The sequence below is a fragment of the Alligator sinensis genome, unplaced genomic scaffold, assembly GCF_000455745.1.
Source record: "Alligator sinensis unplaced genomic scaffold, ASM45574v1 scaffold611_2, whole genome shotgun sequence".
In the NCBI taxonomy this organism is placed as follows: domain Eukaryota; kingdom Metazoa; phylum Chordata; order Crocodylia; family Alligatoridae; genus Alligator; species Alligator sinensis.
Window position 1 is genome coordinate 3,377,581 of NW_005841869.1, and position 20,082 is coordinate 3,397,662.

The window sequence follows — 20,082 nt, forward strand, 5'->3', positions numbered from 1 at the left end:
ATTTCTGATGTGGCTGGTATCTCAAAGCCAAGAGATGCCCACAGGCACAGGAGCCGCCGAGATCTGAGGGGTTACCAATGGCATTGAGAAACGAGCTTCGCGGCTGCCTGGTATAGTGCATTTTGCTCTTGCCGCCCTGAAATCCATGAGGGAAGGACCTTGATTTTTAGTTCTGCTTTACCCTTTGCTGGGTCCACTCACTGTTTGTAATGATAGTCCTTCCTCCAGCCTGGCTGTGGTACTGCAGCTCACTGCCTTGGTAGGGGGAGTCATTCCTCCCTCCCGAGCATCTCATGATAGTAGCTCTGTCTCTGCACAGTACCAAACGCTGCGGCTGTCTATGAATGGGAAGACAAAGCCAACACAGACTGTAGTAGGTGGCTCTGGCATTTCCACTTGGATTAACTCTCTCACTTTTTCCCCCCACCTGCTTTTCTTCTCTCTCCTTTCCTTTCTTTACTGTGTTCTCAGGCTTTATGCTATGGCTGAGTGAAAGCAGGGCTACGACTACAGCAACAGCAGCAGCACCCATTTTGTGTCTATATGAACTCAATCTGAATTAGGGATCCATGGAAGAATTCTCTTTTGGCAACTCTTCCAGAAAAATCACGCAGATGGAACTTGTCACAACCCTACTTTGCCTTAATTCTCCTCTCATTTGTTGCTTTCTTGGCTTTAAATCTCCATTTGTTTCCCTGTTTTGTATCTTTCTGTTCATTTGTAGAACTGAAGTGCTGCCTGCTTGTCCCTCATCCAAAACACATTTTTGCAGGTTTTCTGTAGGATTTTCCCTGCACCCTGTATTAAGTATAATCATCGTCTTGTTGCTTCCTGGTGCAATACACCAGGCAAAAACTTGTTGCTAATCATCCTAGGCATAAGCATCAAAGCAGGTCTCTCCCAATGCCAGGTGCCTTGGTGTTAGATGGCCCTCGTTCCACTCCAGAAGTGGCCGCGTTCAGAAGTGAATGAAGTGAGCTATGTAGTCACGTAACTTAAAGTGCTGTTGGGTCATTGGGAGATGAAAGATTCCACGTTCGATTAAATGATTTTCAACTTGGGCCACTTGGGCAAAGGAAAAATGAAACTCTTGTCAATCACTGAGAGATTAGTGGAGCACTTTATACATTAAAAGCTTTTCACAAACATCAAGTGCTAAATGTCAGGTCTGTTTCAGTAAGATTAAACATGGGATTTTAATACTTACCTTCTGAAAAGGGCATCCATAAAAAGAGAGCAGTTGCCTGGTTCAGTACGTTATGAGCATTACCTAAAAACTATAAGCGTGTTGCAGTACACTGGATCTAATAAACCCTAACTGCTTGGTAACTTTGGTTATCATCATCTTTTTAATTGAGAATCCATGTGCTTGATTCAGAATCCAATAATGGGGGAAGGGGAGAGCGTACTGTCTTGTTACTCCATTTGGAGTTATAAATGTCTCAAAACATCCAGTTGCTCAAGATGAATAGAAACTTTCCTTTTTCTCTCATATGTTTGTATTGGGAATACACAAAGGTTACTTTTGTGCTATTAGAGCTTCCACTAATATTAAATTGGGAACATGCACTGAATGGTCGGGGCCCCTTTGAATCTGTGTATAAGGGATCTTGATACTTAAGTAGCCCCCCAGCTTGTGGATGGGTAATGCCTTCTGTATTTGAGGTCCCCGAAGTAGTCCAAACTCTTTTTAGTATTTGGAGTAAACTACAAACATCCATGCCTTGTTAGATATGCTCACAGGCCATGAATCTGACAAATTGCTCATTCAAAATGTGACCTGCTGCAAGCTTCATCTTGCCATGGGAATGTGTATTCTGAGTTAGCCTTTGCTTCTGGCAGCTGTGTCAAGGGCAGCTACTTCACCTCTTTTTTTTCTTTTCTTTTTTTTTCTCCTCCCAGATTAGAACTTGAACAGAGCGCGTTACACAGATCTTTCTTGTCTTGTTGCAGATCCTTGTCCCTGTTAAACAAATATCTTGGATAAGGGCACTCATTTGTGTTTGTTTCATCTTAATTCTGTGTCCTCCAGCTTTTCCTTTGGAAGTACAGTAGGTGTCTCATTGTTTACCCGAGGAAGACAAATGGCCTTCTTCCTTCTCTGGAAGAAGCTCTTAAGCTGTTAAACTGGGTGAAAAGGTAAAACTGAATACAGGGCAGTGCTTCTTTCCTTCGGTCATCTGAGCTGCATGTCTTATAGTTTGCTACAATACAGACTGACTGTCTGTCTAGCTGGATAGTAAGACTGTGGATTCCTTTTGAGTTATTAATGGAGGACCTCTGATAATTGGGAAGAATTCAAGGCTCCACCAGGTTGCCTAGCCTGCTGGCTTCTTCAGGCAGGTTTTGCTCCCAGGGGACCTTCTCAGCCAGTCCCCCCAAATAAAACAGTCTTTAAGTACCAAGCAAGCCAACCAAACCCTTTTGCTCCATCCCAGACACTAGGAGAGGACCTCCTTGGCATTAACCCCTTCATGTAACCAGGATCTGGAACAAACTCCCCCCAGAGGCGGTGCAACTTAATGTCTATGAAATCTGTGAAGCTAGTTAGCTCTCAGCCTGCTTCCTTTTTCCAGCTGTTCCCTCAGTTTGTCTCCTCCCAGCTCTTCTCTGGGGGTTTTAAGCTCCCATTGGGATGCTCCCTCCTTACCAGTAAGCTCCTCAGCTGGGTACCTTTAACAGGGTTGCTACCTCTTCTTAAAGGACAGACCACCCTGTTACACTGGTTCTGCTAAAACTCGATGCGAGTCTTGTTTCTGAGGTATCTCATAGAAAGTATGTGAGTAGGGGCTGCCTGGCCTCTAATCTAATCTAATTAACATCTAGAGGTTCCCAAACCATTTGCACACCGACTGTTGTTGGGTTCTGCTCTCTCTGCCAATCCGTTGGCTCTTCAGGAGTTTTAAAATATTTTACAGCACCTTGTAGGAGATCAGTTGCCAAGCACAGACTTGGGAAAAGTTTGAAAAGCTGGAGATGAAAACTCAAAATAGTTTGTTTTAAAGAGGTGAGGAAGACCTGCTGCATTCAATTTCCCAGGCAGGTTTTCTGTTGATATGTCAGGGACTGAATCTGTTCCATCTCCGGTGGATTCTTCCGTTTTTGCATACCACACATGTCTCTGGATGTGTTTGTGTGCACGTGTATGGCAAGCAATATCTGTGGGCAAGGAACATCCTGAAAGTAGTCCAAAATATGGTTAAAACTAAGCTGTGCTTGTTGGAAGGTGTGTTAGCCATGGTAGTCACCAAAAAAAAAAATCCAAAAACGCTGTCATCTTTCATTATGGACCACGCTCCAGAATAACATGATAATGTTTTTGGCTCTTATTGTCTAATGAGGGAGCGTAGCACCTTGCAAGAAACAGGCTTCAACAGAGTACAGGAGCAGAGGTGCTTCAGGAAAAGGATCAGGAGAAATGCAGAGCTCTGACTCGGAGTGCAGCACAAACTAAAAGAGAAATCTGTTACGCTAGCTCCCCGCAGGAAAGGGAATGGGTTACCACCACTTTAAAATGCTTGTCTTGCAGATAGAACTTAACCTTGTTATAGGAGTCCTTAAAAGGATGTGGCTATTGACCGGCTTTTCTTTTCTATTAATCAGCACAACCTGTAATTGATATATTGGTGATTGAATAGATTGAGAATGCTTGGATTTATCATATCGTCAAGGCCTTAAGGTCCTGGGTAAAATCCAAGATCTCCAGGAAGGTCTAAAGAAAATTACTCTAGATTGATGCCATGCAGCAAGCAGTTCCATTTTCAAGTCCTAAGTTTATATGTGAGATCTTGTTTCAGGTGGGCAACAGGAAAGTTATACAAGAAGAGTTGTGTTTTACATATCTGTGACCTAGAAACAACAAACTCCAAATCCTTTAACATCCAGCGCAGGCAGCAGCATCTCCCTGGCATTCTACGAGGTAGGGCTACTGCTAGTGATCTGGGGGGAGAGTTTTGAAAATGAATCGGGAACACATGATATTCAGAGCCATAGCAGGACTTGAGCGATTCCATAGCACGCAGCAGACATTCATTAAAAATTGGTTGAAGGTAGGTCTGGCAGCTACATCAGCACATGTGAGTTGTTCCCACAGTTTGAAGGAGAGCAGCTGATCTGTTAAGGGTAGGCTCTTATCTGCTAAGCAAGTAGAAGTCAAAATTTGGCATAACATGTATGCTAAAGAGAAATGGACTTTGTACATTTTAGACACTGCCCTCCTACTCTCTTGGTGAATGTTGTACTCTTGTTCTGTTCATAATTCACAGCAGGCAAGTGATCCATGATTATGAATTGTGAAACAGTGGTTGAAATTTCCTGACATCTGAGCTAAGGTATTTAACCATCAGTATCATGGAAGAAATGTAATTTTGCTTTATGCAGTCTGTCTTGGGCTATAACTTCAGAGAGCTTTCTCATGTCCCAATCCCGAATGGGGCTGTCCAATTATTTCTTTATTTCCCCCTTTTAAATATGTTTTATCCTTTTCCTTCTCCCCTATTACTACAACATCGTGCATGTAGTATAAAGGGGACACTTACTGATACGTGACCAATCTATTTAAATACTGCGGGGGGTCCCTTTCATGAAGCATGAGCTTACTCATTAAAACTTAAACTTTCTGTGGAAGTGTAATCTAAAAAAAAGGTCTATGAGGACTTACTTTCCACTCAGTGTTTATTTTACTAGAAAAAGGCATCTCTCATGAAAAATGAAAACCAGTTTTCTGCTTTAGAGTACATGCTTCTGCTGTGTTTCCTCACCTGGTGTCCATGAAATTCAGTGGCAACGCAGTGTGTTGACAGAGGACAACATTGTAAGAGTGGGGAAGTAGATACCCCTGGGATCTTTTACATCACTGAAATGGCTAGATTATAAATTTGTACAGGGAGAATGTATCCCAGGTGTGCTGCTCTTGCTTCTGTGCTTGACAGCTGGGCTGGGGGAAGGCCTCGCTGGCAATTGGTGTTCAGGGAGGCATTGCAGCAGAGGATCAGTCCAGCAGAAGAATTAAGAAGGGAACAAGCTGCACAGTCGTGTTGGAGAGGCAGTGCTGGACACTGAGGAGCTCTGGTGGGTGAACTTTCTGAGACTCTAAACTTCATGACAAACCTCGCTGGCTGTTAGAAAAAACAGAAAGGGTTAGCTTGCACCATAATGAACACTGAGTATGTCGCCTCAAAAACTGACCTAGAAAAAGTTTGTCTTGCCTTATTCACTTGAACTCTTGTTTGCATTACTGCTAACTTGGGGGTCAAAGAAATAGAAACAGATGAAATCCTCCAAACAAAAGACCCTGTTTCCGTGCAAATATACCTAGCAATTAAAATTAAACAGGTGCTGAAAGATACTTCAAGCCTGTTTCCCACAAGATGCAAGAGGCTCTTCAAAGCTTTTTAGAATGGCCCTTTGATGTCTTTGTAAGACTCCTGAGATGTTTTCTGTTTTGTGTGTGGGATCCTGATCTCCCTCCCGTGCATTATTCTGAATGATCTGGTTTCAGCTTTGGAAGTGTTCCCAGCTCTGGGTGGTGAAAATAAACCTGGATATTTCCAGTTCTTCATTTTATTTGACCTTTTGTGCTTAATTGTTTCTGGATTTTGACGGACTTGTGACTTGTGGTAAAAAAAGAAGCCATCTTTTACGAAGACTAGAAATAACAGTAGATATTTTCTAAGCATTTGTTTTCTTGTCTGAAGAGAGGCTTTTGGATCACCAGAGTAGAGGTTATCATTTGAGAAATTAACCCAGACATTGGAATGCAGTAAGATATATTTTTATGACTTCATTTCATCTGTTTTGATTAAGTTCAGATTCAGTTTAACTGTTTAACCAAATTAATCCAAAAGTGAATGGGGTCTACATTTAACATGGAGCATATTCATATAATGTGTTTTCACAAAGAGTTTTACATTTTAAAAACAGTAATGAGCATGGCCTCAACTCGCCTGTAAGTTTGGAAAGTACTGGGGTTTTTTATAAATGATGATGAAATAAAGCAGAGTTGCATGTAGGGTGGTCATCATAGAGGTCAGTCCAGTTGATGGCCACCCTAGTTACACGTGAAGCCTGTGGAATTGCCAGATATCAAACCCAAGTATTTTGATTCCTTAGGTCTTCAGTCGTCATTAAAAGTCTACATTCAAAAGACATTCTGTAAAGTTCACTCATGTTTGTCTTTTCACCATATAAACTGTATGCATTAGATGGGTAGCCAAGTAGGACATGCACTGAATTCGTGGGTGTACTTTCTTCTCCCTACTACTGGGCTGAAATGAGATTTCTGCCTTGAGTGGATTTCCATTTAATAGAGTCCCAAAGACACATTTTAAAAATAATGCAGTGCAGTAAGCCATTCATGCTGTACTCGCATGTGCTGTAACTAAACCCCTTGGAGTGACTGAAACAGTCCATAATCTTCTTTAAAAACAAAAAAAAGCCTTGCTTGACTTTAACTAAAAGCTTGTCATTTTGACTGGTTTTCTGCTTGTTGAGCAAACCATTTAAATAAGGAGTTGGTGTTGCAGTATCAGATGTTTATAAATACCATTTGACTGGTGTATATGTTAATTGGAGTAACAGTAGTAACAAGTATGAATTTGAGTGTAGTGAGATTAAGGTTGCAGCCATGAAGCTTCTCTGCTGGTAAAGCAAAGGTTTTGCCATTTCTTCTGCATTTATTATAAAATACAATCATTGTTTAAATGTATTCAACTCCTACAGACTCTGTTTGCTTCTAATGTTCATTTTCATCTAAATGATCACTTTTTAATTTAAAAAAATATGAATCGCACCTTGTGGTTGTTAGATGGCTTAGCAGGAAGCAAAAACTGTGGCAGTGAGGATAATCATTAAAAGATGGAAAATTAAACTCCAGAAAACCAAATGTAGGTCCCTGTCTTCTGATTGCTATAGGCTCTTGGACTCTTGAGCATTTTGATTTATTTACCTGTTCTTGGTGAGCCCTGTGGCAGTCATTTATCATTACTCCCTAAATCTAATGAGCCATCAGTTCCCTTTCCCCAACAATGAATCAACTCCTGTTATGACATCCAAGCGCTCTGTTATCTTCTGGAAACTTTTTTGAGTCTGCTTTGAGCATCCATATAAGCCAACCCCACCAACCAGCCATGTGCTGGTATGTTGAGTGTAGCCTGAGGAAATGCATCAGAAGGTATTATTTTGCATTTGGTATGACAGAACATGGCTTTTGTTAGGGGCAACTGTAATGTCATGTTGCAGTACAAAGTGCAGTTTGGTATTTTGAAGATAAGCGAAGAGAAGCTTTTAAAATATGGAATTTTGGAGTGAATTAACTTGTCTGAAATCTCTCCACCTTTGAATTGTAAATTCTGGATGCAGTAGAGAACCTAGGAAAAAATGGGAGTCTTGTAATAATCTAAAAAAAGAGAATACCTTTTTATATGTCAGTTTGGTGTTGTATCAGACCTTTTAAAGACCAGGTTTTTTTCAGTATTTGCCCTTGCATGTCACTGCGAATGTAACCGTTTTCAACTTTCTTAATCAGGTGCTAGTTTCACCTGTGTGCCAGTCTCATTATTGCCAATTAACTTTGCTTTAAACTGGCTTTCTTTCTTGGTATTAGATCCTTCCTGACTTGTATGAGCTTTTATTCCCCTCTCAAGTAACCAAGATTGAACTGTAGCTCTCCTGCCTACCCGAGGAAATTAATCTATCATTGACCAATCTTTAACACGCTTTGTGTTGAAAATGGGTTTAATTTGTCTGTATTAGCAGCTGAACTTTTCTTGATGCCAGCTCAGATGAACTCCTTGAAAACTACTAGCAGTAGGTCATTCCTAATGTTGAGCCATTTTCAAACATTTTAAGGCAGCTTAGAAAAGAGGTTGAATTTCATAATTGCTGCTGATATGCAGGTTGAGATTGCCTTTTGCAAGCTGTTTTCTGCGTGCAGCACAGGTATGTGTACAAGACACAGTGAATGCAGTGCCGTGCAGAGGAGCCCAAGGCCAGATTTGAACAAGCGACTTGGGCACCAGCAACAGCCCAGCGGCAGAGCTCAGTCCTAATCAGTTGTTTCAGGTGATGAACCCGGGCCAAGTGCTGTGCATACCCAGTTATGCTGCTGCAGATACTCAAGCTGCTTGGCTTAGAGCACTCCTCGGGCATTTCTGCATGGCACTGCATTGTGCCCTGGTGACGTAGGGCTCTGCAATTGTGTCTGTGTAGGATTTCAGTCTACCCTATAAAAGTTCTGTATTTACAGTGATTTCAAAAGAACACCTGGACTTGGAATTTGCTAGCAGTGAAACCGAGCTGCTTAAGTGCTGGAAGAAATTAGCCAGTGATACTGGCCACAAAGTGATTTCTGCCGGGGTCGGTACGTGGTTAAGGAAAGCAGTGTTCAACAACCCTGTCTGCTCTGGCCTATACAGCGTTTGCTCTTCGGGATGTTTTGGTGAGGCATTGTTCTTAAAGTTTTGTGTGCTGTGGAGAATAGAGCATGGGGCTCACAGTGTTGGGGCTTTGAAATATTAAACTAGCTCCACTAGGCATTGTGGGATGGCTGTAGGTGGACCCCACTGAGCCAGTGGAGAAGACCTGACCCTGTATGCTAGAATGGAGGGCCTTACCAAGGAAAGAAACACATGGAAAACAGTAGTGTTCACAAACCCCATACTTTAGAGCAGTTGCTGTTCGATCCTCCCATTTCTGATGTTTTCCTCCTCTGCTGTTATACCACTTAATTTCCAGTAGGCTCTGATCTCAAATTCTTCTTTTGCATTTTCGACTGGAATACTACAGCATGTAAATGGTCCTTCTGTTTGAATTATGGTGCTCTACTGCAAGGGACAGATTTGTCCCCAGGAGAGGAAAATGCTGTCCATGTGGGGAATTCCTCATTAGATATGGTTTGTGGATTAGCTCTAACAGAAGGGACCCACTTAGAGAGGGGGGAAAAGCAGTTTGTTAGTTCAACAGGCTGCTGCTTGTTGAGTGCCTGGTACCAGAGCACTTGGTGTCTTGTGCCATGGTCACTGGCCCCACTTTCTAAGTGTTCACTTCTTACTAGGATTCTTATTTTTAAAACCACCCAAGAGCAGCCAGCAAATTATCTACGGATGAAGTGATAATTCTCAAGAAAAGGAGAGGGAAGTTGGAGGGAACAGAAAAAAGTCAGTGGATCCTCTTTGAGGGTGAAGGGGAGTGGCTTTGAGAAGGGCGAGGCTTTTTGTCAAGTTGCATTAGCAGATTCGCCTGCCTGAGCTGAAGTCTTGCTTGTGCAGTCAAAGGTATGTATGATGGTTAGACATTGTTTTCTCTTATTCAGGGTCTCTCTCTCTTTTTTACGAGTATCTGGTTTTGTAAATGCTAGGGTGCTGAAAGGGAAGCGACAGGTAGTGTGGGGAAGTGGGAGTGAGGCGCTAAGCCCCATGTGGAGCAAAAGGGTGCAGAACTAGTAGGGAGGGGAGGTTGTTATATTTGACAGAAAGGGCTGTGCAGACCTTGCTTCCTACCAAGCAAGTTTGCAGATGGAAATTTTTCCTTTGGCTTCCTGCAATTTTGCTGAAGTGTCACACACTGTTAGTCTAAAAAAAGAAACACCCAGAAGCTCACAGTAATATTTATTTGGTAAAAGCTTCAAATGTTGTGTTGCACCCCCCCCCCCCCCTTTCCAAAATGTGCCGCAGCGTTGTGTCAAGTCTTGGTTTTATTCAGCGAGTTATTTGGTTATTGGATATAAGATTTATTATTGTGTAAATGGAGGTCAGTTAGACCCAAACTAGGATACATATGCCAAATGGCAGGCTTGAGCTAAGAGCAAAGTAGACCCCAGTCTGTTCCCCAGATTGGTGGGGAAGGATATGTTAGGTCAGCTAAGCTCTTTTTTAATCCTATTTACACTGTGTAATTTAGACCGCATGTTAGCCTTGTAAAACTGGATTGTCGGCAGACCCGAGGAATTCTGTACAGAGCTGCCCAGTGTGCTGCTGCTGTGCTTGCAGGCTTGTGAAAGGGTTTTGCATGAAAAGCGTGTACTAAAGAGCAGCCCTCCCACATTTCCCCCTGGATAAAAAAGGATTGGGCTGAAGACTCTTTTCAACACAGATTAGGACTGAACCTACTCTGGAGAGAGACACGATCAGGGATGGGAGGGGAGCTTGGTTTCCACAGCATTTAGTTACCCAACCTCTGTGCTGGGACTGCCAGCAAGGAGTGGGGTGGCTAACTGTTCACATCTCAAAATGTATTACTACAAAGTTTCTCCTGGTGCACCAAGAACAGTGACTGAGCTTGCGTAAACCACCAAATAGGCAAGCTGATTTGGCTATTAATGTCTAGTTAAAATGGTCCCGTTGTTGGGCAGTTCCATAGCTGAAAACTATTCAGTAACCCAGACTGGAATGGGATATAGGTAGCTGGGGTCATCTGTTCTGTCTGGAAAGAGGGCACTTGCAAGAGACTATTAAGATAGCCTCTGAACGAGTGTCTCTGTTGCATGCCTTAGTGACTGTCCCCAAGCTTACGCTACCGCTGTTGGAGTTGCGGTGTTTGGACCATCAGTAAATGAGCGGGCTGTGACCTGGGAGCACACAGAGCGTCTGTGATGAGGCTGCCGTGGAGTTCGTTGGGTGGTTTAGGCCTGTGGAGGTTCGTGCACAGACTTTGCAAAACCGAGAAGGCAGCTCTGCTCACACCTCCACGAGAATGTTGCACCACGGCTGCTAGGGAATCTGCCGTTTCGTGGCTGAACAAGGACTCTCAATGTCAGGTGGAGCCACGTTGCACTTGGATTGCGTGAGCAGCCTGAGAGGCTGGCACAGAAGTACTTCAGAAGGTGTGTTTTGTTCAAGGAAAGGGCTAAGGGGTCTTTTATGTTAGCACTGGGGTCCTAGCTGCACCAGCAGAACCTGAGCCACCAGTGGCTCCTCCTGGTTGCACAGCTTCTTTCCATCGCCGTGAAATACAGGAGAAACTTTCTCCAGTTAGCACTAGAGGTTTTTTAAAATTGTATCCAAGCCGCCTCCTCCCTGCGGCATGAAGTTATGCCTGCCTTTTGCATGTGTTTGTTTCTCCCCCTCGTCTGATTGGCATCACTAGAACACATGTAATACTATGGCAATGAAAGCCTTCAAATGTGGGTGTCCAGGTACTGCTGCTAAGGTTGGATTAGAGAAAGAAGGCAGTACCTTCCAAAATGCAACTTGATGTATTGACCAGAAAGGTTTTCCTAGTCTCTCTTCCTCTCATTCTACTTCCCTAACCATTGTTACAGTTGAGAGATCCATGGGTTTTTTTCTCACATGAGAAATGTTTTTGGTGCCTTTCCACCGTGATGACTCTGCTTATTTCTCAAACTCCTCGACTTCGTGCACGGTCCTGCTCAGAACAGCTCTAAATGACTGTGTTAAATACAAGGACTGCGGTCGGTGTAGAGTTCGTGTCCACAGACTTAAACCAACGTTGCAGTGGCTAGGAAGTTGCTTTGCAGATTTCCCTGAAAATTTGAGGTGGTATAAAGTAGACCAAATTCACCATTGCATTAAATAGGAATGCTGCACGGGCTGTGTCAATCCCTTTCTGTGTCACTCAACAAAACCCTCCATTTTAAAAATTTATCTGAAGCTGCTCTAGAGTATCCTGTCTGCCACAGTGGAGCGCTGCAGAGTCCAGGGGCCTCGCCACAGGATTTAGGTCAAGCTTGCTGCGGAGCACGCAGGACCTGGGGTACAGTCCCTTCTCCTGAAATACCTGAATGGCGTCTTGGCTGCTTCCCACGTCTGTTCCCAGTGCTCTTCTCACCATGTGCTTTGCTGGGTGACTTTCACGTGTTGGTGCTCAGAATACATATTGTCTCGTTTCATGCTGTGTGAACATTGCGTGTTTGGAGGACTGCTTTCTTTGTGTGTTTTTATTTATTTTTTTAAAGAAAAAAAACAAGCTGGTACTTCAGTGCGCCCAGCCCCTGCTTTTCTACATTCACACTGACAGTCATCTGATTGGTTTGAACCCTTGCACACTATCGCTGCCTGGCATTGCACAGCAGCGGTTATTGGAAAATTGGCTAGACAGTGTTCAGCACTTGGCCTGTGCAGTGCAAGCTGTGCTCCAGGGTTAACGCCACGGCGCGTTAAGTCGACACGGGAGAGGAGTGAATACACCAGCTGCCTCTTGCCAAACACAGCCAGGCGTGACGTTCCTTGTTTGCTAACTCACCCCAAAAAGGCGGAGGGAGCTGCCATTTTGTTCGGTGCTTGGTAAGCATGTTAAATGGCGGCAAAGAGGAAACATAGCCAGAATCTGGCTGATTGTGGTAAAGTTTTTGGCATGACAATTGATGGAAAAATCCTTTGCAGTTTTACTTTCTAGTGACTGCATGTTGTCTCTAGTTCTCAGCTTTCTGGGAGGAGGCTGGCCCTGCCACCTTTTGGCCTGAATTGGGAGCTCATGCATATGTTCACCAAGCAAGCTCCATGCACATGGGTGTTGTTGCTCAAGAAAAATATATGCCAGATTCCACAGAGGAAATGCCAGAGATAATCTATCCTCTCTCCACGTTTGGTTACTAATGGTGTGACATGTCTAACTTGCAGTCGTTACCAGAGAGTAGAGCTGAGCCCAGAGCTGTTGGCCTTCAGAGTACAGCCCGTTTGCTTGCAGGTGTTTACAGCCTAGTTTGCTTTTCACCACCAGATGATCATAACTATGATGCTGTAGCAGTTTTGCTATGTATGGAGTTAAAACAGGCAACCTAATAATCTGCCCTTGCTGCCTTTCCACACCCTCACTCAGTCTTCAGCTTGCCTACCTTGCAGATCTGTACCCTATTATAATTGTGTTCAAACAATTATTGTACGATGGGAAGCGTACTCATGTAAACAATACAAATCAGCGTGCAGATGTTCTTTGTATGGTGCAGGTCTTGGGGCTGACTGGTGTGAAGAAGCGCAGTGGAACAGTTTCATTGTTTTTGGATGCATTTTTCTGGATGCGCAGCAGAATCGTTGCATTGTCATACAGTGGCGAACAGCAAACTAGGTTTCAACAGCTGCAAAGAGAAATAAAATGTGCTAGAACACATGTAGCAAGCAGACCTTGGGCTGTCTCTTATCTCTGTAAACACTGGTACAGGGCAAATGCATCACATTGTGAATAGAAAACCTGGAGAGAGGAATTGCTTTGTCTAAGTGTGAGGGAGGTTAAAGGGATTTTACATCAGATTCTTTTTGTTGGCAATGCTGTGTGTTTTTAATACAGTCCTCAGTTGTTTTGTTTCATAGTGATTATGCCATTTTGATTTTTCTTTTGCTCTGTTAACAAAGTGCATCATGCAGTAAATATTGCTTTGCTAGGGCTTTCTGATGGAGCTGATATTCCTGTTTGTGATGTTAGTGATCCTCAAATAATAAATAACCTGTGGGAGAGCTGCATGTTATGTTTTGTTGTCATCTCTGTGAAGCTGTATATGCCTAAGACTTGTCCGATCCTTTGCTAACGGACGTCTGTCCTTTCTTCTAGGACTGAATTTGCCCTAAAAGAAATCATGTCATCAGGAGGAGCTGAAGATGATATTCCTCAGGCAGAGAGGAAAACAGTCACAGACTTTTGTTATCTGCTGGATAAATCTAAACAGCTCTTCAACGGCTTAAGGTTAGTGAGTTTATGACCAACACACACATGAACAGCAAATTAACCTCTTTTTCTCTTTACGGACAGCATTGTTACCCGGACTTTAGTGTCTGAAGAATTCTGATGTTTGTAGCGAGCGAGTTCAGAGTGCTGTAAGTGAAAGAAACAAAACCCCCAGGGAAACAGAGAATTTTTTTAAACCAAAACCCAAAGTGTAAGTAGGGTAAGAAAAGGGCCATGTGATTTTGAAGTATAGAAGCAGAGAGCATTTTGTCAGTCCTTCTTATCATGACTTGGTTTTTATAAGGAATCTTTTCCAAATGTCTGTATGTGGGTGCAGGAGGGAAACTCTTACTTCCAGACTTAACTGTTGCAAGTTCCTTTGCAGAAATTATCATGTTTGTTTCAGTTTCTTTTGCATTGCCAGGAATGGAAAAGACCGAGGCTTTGTGGGCTGAGGTGGGATTCTACTCTTGTGTGTGTATAACAACTGCCTTTCGTGGCTTGGCTTTATGAATGAAATTATACCTGGGAGAAGAAAGGTTGCTCCTCTTTCTCCTGATCTTACCCTTTATCTTCAGGGACACTACTTTGTTTCATTCCCTCGACTTTCTTACATCAGTGAAGTATAAAGATATTGGGGGTGTGGTCTACTGTAGATTTATTGCATTATGACAATTTTTTACCTACAACTTTGTTGTAATACTTTTCTAGTATTTCCCTGAAGGTAAGGGTATCCTGTACATTGCCAGCTGTGTGGTTGCAGAACAACAAATGATTAATTTGGGAGGCTTAAAGATGCTTGCTATGTAAGAAGTCACTAGGCTGCATGGAACATACTGACATGCACCCAGGAGTTTTTTCTTGGGGGCAGAGGCTTGGGAAGGGCCATGGGTTGCTGTTGGAGTTTGGGAGCTGTTGGGCACTGAAGAACTGCAGTCTGTCGAGGTGGAATCGAGTGCTTGTTCCCTATTCAGCTCTAGGAGAGAGCGTTATTTTGGGAGGGAGCAGAGGGACTGGGTCTACGGTCCATGGGGATCTTGGCCTTAGTGTGAGCATGAGCTGAGCAGGAAGAGGACAGGGCACAGGGATAGATTCACACCTATTCACATGACAAGGAAAGGAGTGACTGCTCACACCACTGCTCTTTCCAGCACTGAAACCCACTTCCAGGTTGCACCTTGCTAACTGCAAAGCAGTGGCTTAAGATAAGGTGTCAGGGAACCAGGGTTCCCTTCCTGTCTGTGTAGACTTGTGCAGAGCGACATACTGTCTCATGCAACACTCCATTGCATGGTTCCCCCACCTCTAACAGAGCAAATGTGTGGCTCACCTGAGTATCCCAAGTGCCTAACAAATGTCTTTTAGCAACTCAGTATTTTAGATCAGGGGTTGGCAACTTCTTGCCAGTGCAGGCCACCCTTTGCGACCAGCCCTTCCCTGCAGGCTGCAAGTCCCTTGGAGCAGGCAGCTGTCTGCTCTTGATCTCACCACAGACCCCTTTCCCTTCTGCAGTAAGGGTAAGCACAGACACAGCAGAACATCAGACTGTGCAACAGAGGAAACAAACGGCATGGTGCAGCTCCATGATATGGATCCTCTGTGTTAGATCAAACCTTCACTGGCTGGTGTGGACTTCTCAGACTGGATCCAACCCATTGGTTGTAGGTTGCTGCCACCTGTTTTAGATACCTTTTATGATGACACAGAGGATAGTGATCACACAAGTTTGCCTCTGACATGGAAAAACAGGTTTTATTGCTTGTGTGTCAGGCCAACAGCAGCCACTAGAGGAGATGGACTTAGGCAGCAGAGAGCCCCGAGGGGTAACTGCAGTCAGCAGCTCTGCTAAGAGAAGTCAAAATGGAGAAGTCAGTAGTGTTAACCTTGAACCCTCTCAGTTGGAGTCTGCCGTGCAGGGCTCTGAATACCTGCAATACTAGTTATGCTTCCACTCTCTGGAAGATTGGTATCTCAGCTGCTTCAAAGTACGGGAAGTGCAAACCCCAGGACAGCAGTAAGATCTGCTCAGCTTTCATATGTTTTTGGCTAATATTTCAGAAGGGGTGTGTCGAGTTTGACAACAAGTTGAGTGAGCTTTATGGGATTGTAGGTTCCCTCCGATAGAGGGCAGTGTGAGAGCAGCACACTAGTCATGTCATGGAGCATTTTAACAGCCTTCTTACAAGACTGCTGTTGGATGTGTGGTTTCACCTACAAAGAAAATAACTCTGAAGGTATGTTTTAAGAGCAGTTAATATACTGAAAAAACTGCAAAACGAATTAAACTAAATGAAAGTAGAAATAGAACTGATCACTATCTAGTTTCACATGAATTCAGCTCCAGCTTTATTCTACAGCTATAACACATGCTCAGTGATTTCCTTCTTTAAAAGACTTTATAAGTGTTACCTTTACAAAACAGCAGGGAGGTAAGAACACAAATGCCATTACTCTTGTTTTACCATTCGAGAAACCAAGGTACAGAGAGGTGAAGGTTAAACCAGAAGTCTGCAAAGCTAGGATAAAATTCCTATTCCTGTGTTCATGCCCTTGGCATTCCAGAGAGGCAGTAGGGTCCAGCACCCACAACACACTGCAAAAATGCACTTGTTAGATTCTGGGAACATACACATACAGCACTGTATGAAGTTCTTTCCAACACACTTATTGGTACTGTTTCAAGGGGTAACATGCCAAAGCAGGTTTGTCATACTTCACTGTGATGCTTCTTACTGTAATTTTGAGGGGTGCAGGCATGCCCTTGGCTTCCTGGTGAGACCAGATCCTTTGATCCAACTGCAAAGGATTGTGGAATACAGTGGCTTGCCAAGATGATTTCAGCATTATCCTGGTTATGGAATCGTCATATGCTGAGAAGCACTGCATGAGACTGTTAACACCTCTCTGCTTCTAAGCAGAGCAACTCTCAGCTTCCCTCTGTTTCCAGACTTGAGAGCATGTTGCAAAGGGCCATCTGTGTCTGAAGGTTTTAATTAAAAACAGAGTGGATTGTCTTTACTGCACCTGAAGGAAGGTATGTTTTTTGTTTCCTGTGTATCTGGTATTTGGCAGAGGCATGCTGTATTTAGAGGTCCAGCAAATCATTGCTTCAAACAGTAAATTACTGCCAGTCATTTTGGTGCCTGTAGGAAAGATGTAGAACATCTTCTGTCTTGCTGTTTCCTCTCTGTGCCTCAGTCTTCCTATCTGCACAGCAGCAATTAGATCAAAATGAGGTTAAGTGAAGCTTGGTTTTCAGAGGTGCAGGGTTATTGCTTGCTTCTAGAGGCTGCATAGGACAGAGCTAAAGGCATTTGAACAAGCTAATGTGTAAACAGCACTGGAAAAGGCCAAATCCCAAATTATCCAAAGCAGTTTGTACCAACATTTTGGAAGTTTTACAGCCTTGTCAAAGCTAATGAGAGGGGTAAGGTGGAGCTTCCAAGATTAGTGGCTTGAGCTCATACAGTGACATAGGCATCCTGCTTAGTGCAGGATATTCCCTCTAGGCTAATATTTGTCATTTCAAGTGTCTTGTTCCTTATTCTCTTTGTAGAATCCCTTGAGCTTCACTATTAACAGCCAGTCTCTCTCCCTGGCAATTCATCCTCTTGCTGGTCTCTGAGTAATGCTGTGTTTAGGCCTGTACGGCCTGCTGATATTCAAACACAGATGGTGAGCAAAGATGTTCTCTTCCCTTTTTCTGTAAACTATTGATGATCTTCTCAATTTGCTTTAGAAGCTGGAGTACCAAACCCAAAACAAACAGCCTGTGCTCCAAAAGCTAAATGACAAAGCAAACAGGAAGCAGAAAGGCAAGAGTGCCTTTTGACCTTCTGCAGGACTCTTTGGAAGTAGGGTCTAGTAGCAAGACCATGAGAACTTGAATCTGAGTGGTCTCAGAGGACTTCTGACACCATATGTGCCATCCATCCTCTTGTGTTTTTGGTCATATGCTGTTTAGGACTGTGTCCCCAAGACCCTGTAGAGAATGAAGCAGTACTGCTTATGTTTGGATTCTTGATGTCCAAGCCTGAGACCACAGATGCTGTATGGGATCTGCCTGAGGGTCTTTAAATGTCTGTCTGTCCTCTCTGAAAAAGCCTTTGTAGTTGTATGGTGTGTCAGATAACCTGCTGATACATACAGATGCTGGATTTCTGCGTTGTCTGTCTGGTATTCTGGGAAAGAGAATCCCTGTTATCTGGAAAGTAATGGAAAAATACCAGTGGATATGTGGAGTAAATGTAAGTGGTGCCAGACTCGCTGTGTCTCAGAGTGATCATTGGCCATGTTTCAGTGTCATGGCATGGGCCTGTCTGTCCGGTAATATAACCTGATGTGACCAGTGCAATCTCTTCTTTCAGTGAAATATAGCTGCTTTTTCACCCACAGCATTTCTGAGAGCTGTAATTCCTACCAGTGGAGCAACGTGTGTAAAGACATTGTGATTTCCTCAGCTAATACTTGTCCTCCTCTGGCTCATCTGCCAATGTTTGGTAGGGCCTGACTCCTAGTTTCAGCACTCGCTTCCTCCTGTAGAATAATACATACAATGGCACATACTGTCAAACTGGGCAGGCATGCATAAGATTTCCCTGCCCACACAGCGGTTCTTGCCGGGGTGCAGAAATGGGAGGGCACCTCTTCTGGGCACTTGAGCTTCTCAGAACTGAGCCTATGGATGTATTGGCAGCTGCTTAGCTGTTCCTGCTGCCAGAACTACAAGAGCTGAGCCTGCCACGTCTTTGTTTCAGTAGCATTTCCTTCCTTTCTTCCCAAGTCAGTTGCCAAATACAGCATCTGAGGAAAACACGTTGTAATCTGCCAAGGTTGCTGCTCCCAAATGCATTTCACGCTTGCCTCCCCAGTGGGGCTGCCCCTTTCTGACCATCTTAAAGTATGGAGTGAGAGGGTCATGTTTCCAGGACTTTCCTGCTCTTATTAAAAAGCCAACACTACATTTAGAACTAAAGTAATTGCATGTGTCTGCCATTTTTCCCTTTGCTTTCCTTTATTTTGAAACAATGCATAGTGCGTTCCATCTCCTATGCTAAAAAGCCGTAGCCATGGCACTGTCACCAGCCTCTGCTTTGCTTCTGCTATTCACATGTTAAGTGGTGTTGTGTGTAATGCTGTAGAAAGAAGAGGATGCTTCCAAAGGCGTTTGCAGTCGAGATGCACTGTCCTGCTGCTCACCAAGAGGGCTGTCAGAACCATGTCTACTCTGTTTCACGGGAAGAAATGGGAACACTTTCCTGCCAGACCTCAGCGAGCTGCAGCTGAGCTTTTTGATTTTGTCTGCTGTTGACTATTCTTGCTATTAATATTAAGCTCTCTCAAATTTCCTGGGCACTGTATAGACAAAGGAAAATGCAGTCCTTGTCGCTGAATTCTCTGTCTAACGAGAGTTGTGGCACAAAACACCGGAGTTACAACAGTGGGTGGAGGAAGTAGCAGGGTGGGTGGATAAGAGTTGCAGAACTATCATGTGGCTGTCATACACAAAACATGTTTTCAAGTGTGCACAATTCGGAAACCCACTACAATCCTGCTTTAAGAAGCGTCTCTGCCTCCGTTTGTTCTACTTCCTACTCCATTCCTACAATGCACTCTCCATTTTTCCTCCAGAGCTATCTAACTGCCCTCTGTCCTTGCACATCCCCTTGACAACCAGACCCTCCTCTCTACGTTGCCCCTGAAGTCATAGGTTAACAGGATTATTCAGGTTGCAATCCTATATCCTCTTTCAAATCTCTCTACCCTAATCACCTGCGGGAAGAAGCTGAGGACCCTCAGGCAGAGGGTTCTTTCCATACATTTGAAGTAAACTACAGGACAGGAACTGTGGGGAGATGATCCATGGTGGTTTAGAGATACTAGCACAGTGACTGTAAAGGGGTTTAGAGCCTAGAAAGCTACTAGTTGGGAAGCTTTCCTCCTGCCTCTTTGGGCATCTGCATGTTCATGAACAAGAAGGGACTAAGCCCCTTCCCCAGTCACTTCCCCAAAGCAGGAATTAATTTGAGGCTCCAGATGTTACACATCATTGCCGAAAGCTTCCCAGTTAAATCCAAGTGCAGCTCCTGCTCCTTGCATTGCTGCTAAAGACCTGCTAAAAGTCTCTGGATCTTTTCAGGTCTCCTCTTTTTGTTTCTGAGCCATGTCTGTGTGTGACAGTTTCTATCCGGTGCTGTCCAAAAAAAATATTCCTTAACTTGGCTGTAAGCCAGTGCAACTTTGGTTTCTGCCAGATACACTATGTATTTTCTCTCTACCTGGATTGTGCACTCCATCTGCTTGGGTGGGAAGGAGAAGCTGCCCAACAGCCCCACCGTTATACAAGAATGATAAGCTTTGCAATACTTTGGGACCATTCTTAGCAAATAGGGCTAGTTTACAGGCTTTAAATCCATAGGATTCAAAGGAGGGTGATTTAATAATTGTGCATTAAATGGTACTCCCCCC

General features: G+C 43.7%; 1 protein-coding gene across 9 annotated transcripts in view; it reads left to right on the top strand.

The window, feature by feature from the left end:
* Window positions 1-20,082, top strand: part of SCAI (suppressor of cancer cell invasion) — a 52,593-nt gene that overhangs the window by 6,755 nt on the left and 25,756 nt on the right. For 8 of the 9 annotated variants that reach the window (XR_003092218.1, XR_003092212.1, XR_003092209.1 and 5 more), the window contains exon 2: window positions 13,501-13,632. Coding sequence is in view for 5 of the 9 variants with exons in the window: in XM_025194414.1 (XP_025050199.1) it covers window positions 13,501-13,632 (132 nt within the window). In the remaining 4 variants the exon portion in view is untranslated. Of the gene's footprint in view, window positions 1-11,550; window positions 11,710-13,500; window positions 13,633-20,082 lie in introns of those variants that run through there. The other variant, XM_014526837.2, reaches the window with a different exon arrangement.